Below are 12,281 nucleotides of genomic sequence, written 5' to 3' on the forward strand. Positions count from 1 at the left end.
ACAGTATCAGACCACGGCAAACAGACCAACACCTGGCTATTCCTCTAAACTTTCAGGCTAATAAAGGAGGGCCCTGATCAGAGATTCAGCCAAGATACCCACAATCACTCTAGAACACATAAATCAGAGTTACGGCCCGCAAATTGATTATCTATGGCCCCCTGGATGATATTTAATTACTATTAGAACCGGCCCGCAGGCCACAGCCGCCCGCTGGTAGTTTGCACGCACCAACACTACATTTTCCACAATGCAACGGGAGCCCGCAATGTCACTGCAGCTCGCACAAGCGGCTTCATTATTCATCAGTAGTCAGAGCAGAGTTCAACTTTCTGATACCCCCCTCCTCAAAAATGGCTGAACGTAAGGTGGACGCTGAGAACAGGGGGTTTCAGGCCAGGTGGGAGGCAGAGTGCATGTTTACGGAGGTAAGAGGCAAACCTGTGTGTCTTCTGTGTGGAGAAAATGTAGCTGTAATGAAAGAATTTAATTTAAGAAGGCACTATCAAACGTCTAAGAAACACACAGACAAAGACAAGAATATGGAATATGAACAAAAGCTACAGAAGGCGGAAGAATTAAAACGAGGCCTTAAGTCCAGACAGGCTATGTTCACATATGCTGAATCACAAAGCGAGGCTGCTGTCAAGGCTAGCTTTATTGTGGCAAAAGAGATCGCAAAATCAGCCCGGCTCTTTGCAGAAGGAGAGTTTATCAAAAAATGGTTTTGAGCCTCAGAGCCTAACCCCGAACATTGATGAACTTGTACAAAAGATGAGAGACCTCCAAGTATCAGGCTTAGCCTCAGACAAGTGAGCTCAACCTCCTTGAAGACACTGCTACGACAATCGAGGACACCTCCGAAATCCATTTTGTCATTGATTTTCATATTATGTATTACTTGTGCCCTCTCTGCATCCATTACAACCTGGTGATCCTGAAAGGGGGATCCTTCCACCTGTGGTCCCTTCTCAAGGTTTCTCATTTTCCCCTGGCAGGGTTTTTTTGAGTTTTTCCTTGCCCTTTTGGGAGCTTAAGATCAGGGAATGCTTTGAGAATAATTGTCGATTTTTGGCTATGTGAAGCCCTTTGAGACTGTTTGTGATTTAGGGCTATACAAATAAACTTGACTTGGCTCACAGAGCAGTAACGTATTTTCCGTTTTTTAATTCAGTTACATTTTTACATTTTTTTCTACAAGACGTGACTTTTCTTTGAAGAAAGTATTGTTTTGTCTGTGCGCCATAAATTTTTATATTTTATTTATTTATATTTATTTTTCAGTTGAATGGACTAAGGGAAAAGTGTAGATAAGAGCCATGAGAAAGAATACAACTGATTTGATTTCTTTTTTTATTTTACGATTTGAAACCAGTGATCGGTAGATCATAGAGCAGCACAATAATAAATGTTCAGTTTTTAATGCATGCACTTTTATTTTTTGCATGTATCTTGATATTAAGAAACACATTTTGTTTTTAAAAACAATTTACTTTTTTGCTGTTTGGCTGTTGAAAATGTTTTCCCTTGATGTTACTGACAGAGCCATAACAAAATATTGCCATATTCATTTAATCATTAAATAATGTACACTCGGTTAGGTCTTGGTTCAATAGGCTATGTGCAATCATTTCGATATATTTTAATAAACATTGAACCAGTCCGGCCCTTGACTTGTAGCAAATTTGTTTTTTTTGGCCCTCGGTGTGTTTGATTTTAAGATCCCTGCTCTAGAAGAACTAAAGAGATAGACAACTAAGATGGGGGAATTCATCCATAATTAGTAGCACACTGCACAAATATGGCATTTATAGAGGTGTGGCAATAAGAACCCCATTTCTCTGCATAACTGCACCCCAAAAACAACACACCCACAGTTAAACTTGGTGGTGGCAGCATCATAGTTGCTTTGCTTTTTGGTTGCTTTTCGTCAGAAGGAACTGTCAGGCTTTCAGCATGAGATGGATGGATTGGTTGGAGTCTGTAAAAGACCTCAGACTGGGACAGGAGTTTGCCTTCCAAAAATACAAAAATCCTAAACATTAAGCAAAATCCTCAATGGAGGGTTTTTGCTACAACAATGAAAGGGTTAAAAAATAAAAATATCTAGATGTTAGAAATGGCCCAGTCAAAGTGCAGACCTGAATCCAATTGAAAATTGAAAACTAGAGTGTTGTTTGTGGAAGAAAAAAAAAAACAAATATTGCGTACAATTTGTTCCACTTCCCAACTGTGTCCCACTTGGTATGGATTTTTCACAAACAAAATGTATTTTATTTATTTTTGAAGCCTGAAATATGCCAAAAGGTCAAAAAGTTCAAGGGGGTGCTAACACTTTTGAAAGCCAGTGTATCTACAATTCTTTAACCAAATGCCAAGATCTTTAATAAATGTTTTTGTGATTTTCTTCTATAAAATGATGTGAACATTCCACAATGATGTGTGTACCGGGCATATGAGGGAGACTCGAAGGCTTGTTGTAGCAACTTCACTATCTGGATCTGCAGTGAGCTTCTCTTTTACTTGATGACAGATGACAGTGAAAGAGTACACAAATATTAAATTCACAATGATAGTGAATATTAAGTTCACAACTTAAACTCAGCTAACAAATTACATCGAAAATGGCACCGTTTCAAGGTTGACTTGGCCTGTGCAGTTCAAATTGCTAAATTACGGTATAGTTTGTTTCCACACGGTGATGGCCTTGTTTGGACCCAGATGTTACTTTCCCATTAAATGTTTTTGGGGGCGAGAGGTTTCATTGAAACAATTTTTCAGAAACATCTCGGAGCTTGAGGTGGTTCTGAAATGCTGGCTATCTGGTGCTGAGTTGTGGCTGTCGTCACATACATTTGTTTAGCCGACAGCAATGCAGCAAGGAACTCCGCCACACACGCCCATTTCCTGGTTTTAGATGGGCTTCCCGCTGGCCGTCACCGAAGTCATAAAAATACAGTATATACACAATAAATAATTGTGTTATTATAACTACCTGAACCATGTTTACAATTTCATATGTACAAATGTATGCATTTTTTATGTATAGATAGAGCACAGATATCGACCCTTCACTCTAAGTAGCTGACGTGTTTAAATGATGCATTAAGACAAGTGGCTTGTCCAGCTGTATGTCTGATGTTTGTTAGAAAACAATCTGTGTCAAGACTGTGTTATAATTCAATGAGTTAGTAAGAGTGTAGAGAGAAGAGAGCATGCATTGTGTCAAACTCAAATTGTGGCCCCCGAGAGCAAACGCACCGGAGTTGCTGATTGTCAAGCATTAAAAACAACACTTAAGCAGTCATTGAAGCCCAGCTAGACAATTTATCAATGTCTGTTACTTCATCACTTGCCTCCAACAGCAGCATACGAAGGAAGTTTAGCCATTTCAATGGCAAAGAGGAGATGGAAAAACAAATTTTGATTTTCATTTGACATATCTCAGGATTTTACGGTACTGATGGTCGATATGCAGTGATAGTCAATATGTGAAAACGCCATAGACTCACTTATACAGCTCTGTTGTGTTTAAATCAATTGTCACCATCCAACAAGTATTTTGTGACACAACAGATACTGGCATGTCTCTTATCACATGAAATGATCTGTTTTTGGAAAGCCATGACAATATGTAAAAAAGCACACAGCCACGTCAATTTCCAACTTTGTTGGGTTTTGTGTGAAAGACAAAGACAAATATTGGTGGCTCCGCTATTACGTCTCTGATCAGCCAATTCCATGTTAATATTTGTATGTGAAAGAGACTAATGCAATATGTAGTGCAGTTACTTAGTGCTCTGGAGTGGTCTGGGTTTCTGATGCCCTTCATCCTCAGCCTCTGCAGGAGCAGTGGTGATGTTAGCTGCCTCACTAGGTACACAGACATGGAGAAGGTCTGCAAACATCAGAAGTTTAGTCCACACATCAGGTCCATTTGAAAATACTTCTAAAGAAATTTACGAATTGACTAGGTCTGTTACCTTTCCAATTTCAGGTGCCCATGTCACTGAAATCTGATTGGGTACTGCAGAGGATAGTCGCACCAATGATGTAATGTTCAGAGGTTTTCCTGGTCTCCTTTGTTCCACACCATTTTTGGGGGGAGGTGCATAACCCTAACAAAAACAAAAATTTAATACTTTCATATTTGGTTAGCTTTTACACCCAACACATTGATCAATAAAGTATTTATTACCTCTTTCAATGCCAAGCGTTTTCAGAAAAAATAACCCCTAAAATCCCAGCCGTTTTCGAGCATTTTCACTCAATTTGTAAAGCCTACAGAAAGAATGAAAGAATGGGCTCTCTTCTTTAATTAGAAAAACTAAGTATGATTCTAAAATATACTGTTCTTTAGGTACCACCATTTGAAAATAGCTGGGTTTCACTCAAATCAGCAATCTAGAACAAAGTAAGGAGAAAAGGAGTTTTTGGTGGAAGACGTATTTTCTGCACAAGTGTGACTTTTGACAGGAATATTTTTTGGTTCAGTTACATCTAAAACATCTCAATAGCACTTACCTTCTATAAAACCTGAACAAAATTAATTAAAATGTGTTTTTGATGGCAAAAGATGTGCGCAACCAGCAACATTTTCACATTTGACATCCTATTTACAAATTGTGGGCTATTTACAGAGATGTTTGCGTGGGTGCTCAAAATGCATGTGCATGTTTTGGTATTTAGAGGGGATGTATTTGTGCGTCACTGTATGCCGCACCAGAATACTTGTCAGATGACAGCGATTCATTCGACATGAAAGCACACAAGAAATTCTAAGTTAATTATTATTTGAAAAATAAAATAACGTTTATGAGTTTGAGCATTAAATATGTTGTCTTTGTAGTGTATTCAATTGAATATAGTAGGTTGAAAAGGATTTTCAAATCACTGTATTTTGTTTTTATATATATTTTACACATTTTTCCAATTTCAACCGAATCCGGTTTGTGTATATATATATATATACAGGACTGTCTCAGAAAATTTGAATATTGTGATAAAATTTTCTGTGATGAAATTAAAAAAACAAAAATGACATACATTCTGGATTCATTACAAATTAACTGAAATATTGCAAGCCTTTATTATTTTAATATTGCTGATTATGGCATACAGCTTAAGAAAACTCAAATATCCTATCTCAAAATATTAGAATATCATGAAAAAATATACTAGTAAGGTATTCAACTAATCACTTGACTCGTCTAATTAACTCGAAACACCTGCAAGGGTTTCCTGAGCTTTGAAAAACACTCAGCTTGGTTCAGTAAACTAAATCACAAGTATGGGGAAGACTGCTGATCTGACTGCTGTCCAGAGGACCATCATTAACACCCTCCATCAGGAGGGTAAGACACAAAAAGAAATTTCTCAAAGAGCAAGCTGTTCACAGAGTGCAGTTTCAAAGCACATCCACAAAAAGTCTGTTGGAAGGGTGAAATGTGGCAGGAAACACTGCACAACCAAGAGAGATGACCGCAGCCTCAACAGCATTGTGAAGAAGAGTCACTTCCAGAATTTGGGGTAGCTTCAAAGACAGTGGACTGAAGCTGGAGTCCAGGTATCAAAAGCGTCCGGGAAATGGACTACAATAGCCTAATTCCCATGGTCAAGCCACTTCTGAACTCAAGACAACGGAAGAAGCGTCTGACTTGGGCTATGCAGAAGAAGCACTGGACAGTTCCAGAGTGGTCCAAAGTCCTCTTTTCAAATGAAAGCAAGTTTTGTATTTCATTTGGAAGTCAAGGCGCTGAAGCTCCACCAAATTCTTAAAGCGACTCTTCTTCACAATGCTGTTAAGCCTGCGGTCATCTCTCTTAGTTGTGCAGCGTTTCCTGCCACATTTCCCCCTTCCAACAGACTTTTTGTAGATGTGCTTTGAGACTGCACTCTGTGAACATCTTGCTCTTTGAGAAATTTCTTTTTGTGTTTTACCCTCCTGATGGAGGGTGTCAATGATGGTCCTCTGGACAGCAGTCAGATCAGCAGTCTTCCCCATACTTGTGATTTACTTTACTGAACCAAGCTGAGTGTTTTTGTCAAGGCTCAGGATTTAATTAGATCAGTGTTTTTCAACCTTTTTCGAGCCGAGGCACACTTTTTTTATTGAAAAAATCCTGCGGCACACCACTAGCTGAAAATGTGAAAAAACCCCTAATATTTACAATATTAGTGTTATATTGTTAATATAAGCGTTTTTTTAACATTTAAAGGAAAATGTGTTTTTGGGAGTTTGCAAACATATTTTTTAAGGTTGTGTTAAACTTATAATCATATTAATATCTAGTATTGAAGTGCTCGTGTGGATTGGTGGGGGCCGAGGAATGTGCAGGCAAACTGCATGAACTTGTTTTCTTGGAAGTGTTGTGTATAGGCCCAGACAGGGAGTACCGGACGAGATAATCTCAAGGTCGGTGAGAAAGGAGAACAACAGCACATCTATGGGACTGGGCATCGAGGGGAAAACCCAACCGCCTGACCTCAGCGACACCTGGACGGGGAGGAGATGGCCATCCACCAATCATCTCACAATATTTTGCATGCTTTAATATTCATATTGTGTTTCTTTAAAACTGGGCAACCCGGAAGAATGTGTCGTCTTTTGGTGGTCACAAAAACGCACGAGCTTTAGTGTGAGGGACCCGGGACCCAGGCCTGTATTAGTGCGCTTTGTCAGGAATAAATAATTGGTAAATTTGGTCTAATTGATCTACTGGTCTTCTCTTTGACAGAACGAACTCGCAAAATTGTTAGGTGCGCCAGTGTGTGGATTAGGGCATAGCAATTTATGAGTTAAGTGTTGATCACAATTTGGAGTCAGATCAATAACTAGAATCCGTAACCTAACAATTTCTTGGTGACCGCGGACGTGATGTCAAGAGAAGGGTAATTGACAACTCGTGGTCTTTAGCCAAGACACCGGACAGTGTCAGGGACACTGTCTCCCGGTCGGCGAACCGTTTGGAATAAGCGCACAACGTTGAGCTGGTACGACGTCTCCTAAACCCTGAGCTCATCACCGATAAGGTAAGCAGAATATCTGTTACTATAAGTCGAAATGCTGCAAATTGAAAGAGGAAATTTAAGAGGAGACTGTCGTTCAGATCAAATAAGGAGTGCATGAAGTTAAGATACATACGGTGAATAAGTTTGGAACTTACGTGTGTAACGTGTACGGTAAAGTCAGGGACTTACGCGTACTAAGGATAGGTCAGGGACCTAGTGCTTCGTCGTGGCGGACAAGGGTGCGGTGACGATCGTATTCAAATAGCTGGGGTTAATAAAGAGATCCCCGAGGGGAAGTGAGGCCTCCTCAAAAAATATCCGGTGGTAACAGTTCCTCCTGTGAGAGATCAGACCGCTAAAATATCCAAAATGAACCAAATTGGGGGGAGAGTGTGTGTGCGCGCAGAGGATCCTCATGAGTGGGTGTGTATATCAGTGTGTGTGAGTGAGATGTGTGTTCTATGGAAGAAATCAGTAATGGAGAATGTTTAGGAGGCTTTTGAGCGATAATAGGGAAATTGAGAAGTGTACAATGGTGTGTTTAAGTTGGTTAGAGAAACTAAGATGAGCAAGGTGTGGCAGTAGAGAAAATAGGGCGTGTGTGCAATAGAGAAAATAAGACGTGTGTGGCAGAAAGTTACTAGAACGGTGGCTTGATAGGATGAGAATAAGAGACAACAAATGTTGTGTAGAAGACATTGAAAGATGTCGAATGTGAACATGATGAAGGGCGCAACAGCAAAGTTGGCCTGCCCTTTGAGAAGTTGAGACTGATGAGCGTGCCTGCACTCGCGCGTAATCGCGGGTCTGGGCTGTGCGCGTGGGCCTGTGCTATGCTCGTGCGGGCGGTGGGCCGGCATCATGATTGTTGCAGGAAATGGCCAGCCTGTAGCCGGTCAACATTGATGCCGCGACCCCCCCCCCTCGCGCGCTATGGCCCGGGCGGGGCAGGGACAGTGTGAGTTTCTCAGTGAATGTTTGAAGCAGTGAGATTGAAGGAATGTATATGCTGATGTGGAAGCGCAAATTGTGGATGGTATTGACCGATAGAAAGTGGCAAAGAAGCTACATGAGAGATGGATTGTGCGTGCGTGCGTGCGTGTGGATGCGTGTGTGTGTGTGTACGTGCGATTGTGTGCGCGCTCGGTGTGTGCGTTTATGTGCACACCCTGTGTGGGTGCAGGGGTGTGAGGAGGAAGACTGCATGGATCAGAGAATGTTCAAGAAAGGGGGGGGCTAACTCGTAAATAATGAGGAGCTATTGGGAGTAACCTGTTTGTCCTTTCTTTAAGGTTAGGTTAAGTTAGCAACATGAGCGATTTAGAGGTTCAAAAGAAAGACAATTAAAAGAAAATAACATTTTTGATCTGGACAATTGCAGGCTAACAGGAGCATAGATTGTTTTTGTTTGTTTTTAAAGATATATTTAACAGTTTATCTCGGTGCAGTAAGGATATAGCAATTTTGAAAGACTTAAAATTAAAAGCAAAATTACATTTTAATTCTGACACATGCCAGCTAACATGAGGATGGCAAATAAATGAATAAATACTCGCTCAAATGCGGCATGTGTTTTAAATTGGGCGATAAGACATTCACTTTCAAGCACTATCATTTAGCGCTGCTGACAACAATAATTTATGAGATGGTAAACCAAGGAGGAGTGTCATAGTTGGAACACAGGCGCTGTATAACCTATAGATTGAACAATAACACTCACCGCATATACAACCATGTTGGTAGATTGTTAAATTACATTACAGTTTATTATAAAGGATTTCGAAACTTTATTTGATGATAAACACTGGAACGAGGATTTTAGCCGTGTTAATGGGTAGGGTGGATGGATTACTCAAAAAAAAAAAAAAAAAACATTTGATAAGGGCGGCTTGATAGTAAGATGATGAGTGTGCGCAACTGATAGGATACAAAATGTTAATAGGAAGATTTGGGGTGTAAGGAACAAATACTACACATGAAGACTGATAACACGAAGATAGTTTTGTGAAATTTGTGTCCCAGTGTGTTCTGCCCTAGCGCATGGCACAAGTCCTGAACTGAGTCCTTGTACTCTACTGGCTGCCTCAAAATCAACAGAGGACTGTCCCTGGTCATGAGACACCTTTGACCTTTGGGAGAACAACAGGAACTATTATCATGCTTGAAGGGGGCAAGCACGGCTCTTCACAGGACAAGAACCATACAGTTGGTGGAATACACACAGTCGCAGATAAAAAAAAATAGACTGAAAGAACAAAGACAAGATGGATGCATTTGAGAATGGCGGACGGTCCAGCCCTGAATCATCATCATGAGAATCTAAGAGGAGAGGCTGCTAAAGACTTGCACGAGTCACATGAAGTCAAACTGGACACATTGCTAAAGACTGCTGAAGCATTACAAAGTTGGTGGAGTATGGGACAAAAGGGATGGAAGTGTGTTTGGGTGCTGGGGCAGACATAACTGAGGAGTTTTGATAAAAGAGGGAATAATAAGGATGCTTAATGACACTGAAACGGGGATAAAAAACAAAATACATAGATATGGTCAGTGAAGATGCACTGACAAATTATACGACAGCGTGATCAGAAACTTTGCAAAGTGGACATTGATCAATAGAAATTAAATAATTTGAATCATACATTTTTATATGTAACTTAGCATTTCGAATACATAATTAATCTAACTGAAATAATGAAATTTTATAATTGGACCAGTGAAAATTTGGATTCGGGCAACAGAAGGCTGAATTGCTAAACTTAATTGACCTTTATCAAAGCAACAGAATTTAATTACACATCAACTGCGACTGATTTATAGGATGCATATTTCAGCTTGAAGGGGTGAGGGGCCATAAGAAAGTTGGAATTCTGGATAGTCAGCAAAATAGTAATAAAGGGCACTACTTAATTAAAAAAAAAGAATACAGTAGGGCTTTAAATAACAAATACATTGACATGACCCTTGCGACAATTGATGTAAATGGCAATTTATGATAGGCATTTGGGGTTAGGATTAACAATCCATCCATCCATCCATTACTGGTGCGGCTTGTCCTTACGAGGGCCACGGATGATTAACAATAATAACTAGAATTATTAATTTCCGTAGAAATTGCGTGTGAAGGCGAAGAGGCTGAATAAAAATTCGGGGAAAGCCACAAGATTATGTTTAAATTTGGAACGTGTTGAATTGGTCAGAAAATTGATAAAAATATAGAAAGAATTTTGTAAAATTGGGCGTGAATTTTAAAGTGGAAAATTTGAGAGGGGGGAGTGAGACTCGCCAAGAGGGGCAATAAAGTGAAGCAGACTGAGAAACATATTTGAGCTAGACAACAGGAAAAAGGGGGAGAGCCAAATGATGACGTAAAAATCCAGAGGGAATAGTCGGACCCATCTTTATTGAATTTAATTAGGATAAGTAATAGAGACCGAGTTTGTAGGAGCAATCTGAGGTTATGGAGGCTCCCCTGACACGCGGGTCCCACAGTCGGCCCCCCCCAGATAGACATATATGACAATTTGCGATGAATCTGATGGGCGAGTTTATGGAAAATTGAATTGGAGATTTTACAATAGGTCATGTTGACAACTATGTCCAAATGTGAAGAGTTACTATTAGGAGTCAATGTTTGCCTGCACACTAACATACTAACTTTGAGTGTGTGTGCGCAGTATGATTGGCCAGAGAGGTCTGAAGTTGGGGTGATGTGTTTGCAATTGAGGATAAAATTCCTCTCACCTGAAGGGGTGGTACAGACTGGAGGGTCTGGAACTGGTAAGTGATGAGTTCTGACCGGAACCATGGCTCAATGATCAATCAGGGGCACCATCGACAACAAAACGGTGTGATGGAGAAGGCCCATTTCAGTGATATGGTCAGACAAGACAGAACTAGTATCGAACAGCAAGACTTTGGACGATTTGACGTGTGACGACTTTGAGCTCACCCGACGGGGTGACGGACTAGGGGGACAGTGACCAATTGTTTGACGCTTGAACGTGTTTGCGACAATAGCACGCTCTGCTTTGTTTTTCTGTGTGACTTGATTTTTTTTTTTTTTTTTGCAGCACCAGCCACCAGCCAAGGAGCGGATTGCGCGTTGCTTGCATAACTTGTTTTCATTCTTGCAGGTTGTCGATTGCGTTCGTGGAAAGTTTGTGTTGGATTTACAAGAATATGTTAACCCTTGCCCTTTTGGTTTTTATGATGAACTTGTTGATGACGTGGTTTTCAGGACATGATCCGCGGGCGCCAGGATTCATTTTATGACTGTTTTTGTTTTGATACTTGATGTCTGTTTTTGTGTGTACAAATGTCCGCTGTCAGCAGGGCTACAAGCTCACTGACAGGAGTGCGATGATTTTTGTTTGTGTTGCCGAGTGTGTGGTGGACGGTCAAGTTTCAAGGACTTGGGGTGATGGTCCCGGGGCCCAGATGGGAGCTAGAGGTTCCGCGGGCCTGGCTACAATGAGAGTGGTGATGAGAGGGGACGCTTTGCAGGTTCCTTTTGATACGTAATGACACATTGGGTGAATGTGTCAAAGGGGGAGTGGTAAAATAGAAATGGGTGAGTAGGTTTCAATTTGTAATTGTGATATACAAAGTTTTTTTCCAAATTCACTTGTTTTCAAGCTTTAACAGGACATGCCAGAATTCACCCAGCAGTGATGGAAGGAGCAGAGGAAAACCAGTGACATCTGGTTGTGGTGTGGTGATGACAAATTATAGGATCGCTTGCCAAAGAACGCATCAGGTATCCCTCGTGTCTTTGATAATGCCTGTGGTGGTTGTCCCCATTGAAATACAGAATCTCAATTGGGACCTGGAGTCCCCACTGGCGGGGCTCCTGAAGCGAGCCAAAAGAGACGTTTTGCCCCCGTGATTGAGCGACGACGATCCCACATATATTGACACTATAGGAGTGCCCCGGGGTGTGTCAGATAAGTATAAACTCGTTAATCAAGTGTTCTCGGGATTCGAAAGTATCTTCCTATGGATCACCCCCAATAAAAATGTAGACAGTATTAATTACGTTCATTACAATGTCCAACGACTGGGTAATTATACAGCTGAATCATTCGCCGCAGTTCATGAACAATTGGCTGCAACGTCGTTAATGGCGTTCCAAAATAGAATTGCGTTGGACATGCTATTGGCTAAGGAACATGGTGTATGTGGAATGTTTGGTGATGCATGTTGTACTTTCATCCCAAACAACACGGCACGAGGAGGCCGACTGACCAGGGCGTTGGAAGGACTAAGGA

At 40.8% G+C, this 12,281-nt stretch overlaps 1 protein-coding gene across 4 annotated transcripts in view; it reads right to left on the reverse strand.

The window, feature by feature from the left end:
* pias2 (protein inhibitor of activated STAT, 2) overlaps positions 1 to 12,281 on the reverse strand; it is a 136,340-nt gene that overhangs the window by 60,784 nt on the left and 63,275 nt on the right. For all 4 annotated transcript variants that reach the window (XM_088375766.1, XM_088375767.1, XM_088375768.1 and 1 more), the window contains exons 6-8: positions 3,984 to 4,118; positions 3,793 to 3,898; positions 2,449 to 2,522 (exon numbers count right to left, since the gene is read on the reverse strand). In XM_088375766.1, the coding sequence (XP_088231892.1) occupies positions 2,449 to 2,522; positions 3,793 to 3,898; positions 3,984 to 4,118 (315 nt within the window). The remainder of the gene's footprint in view (positions 1 to 2,448; positions 2,523 to 3,792; positions 3,899 to 3,983; positions 4,119 to 12,281) is intronic.

Source organism: Syngnathus floridae, chromosome 5 (genome assembly GCF_059516105.1).
Source record: "Syngnathus floridae isolate MCC-2025c chromosome 5, RoL_Sflo_1.0, whole genome shotgun sequence".
Lineage (NCBI taxonomy): Eukaryota > Metazoa > Chordata > Actinopteri > Syngnathiformes > Syngnathidae > Syngnathus > Syngnathus floridae.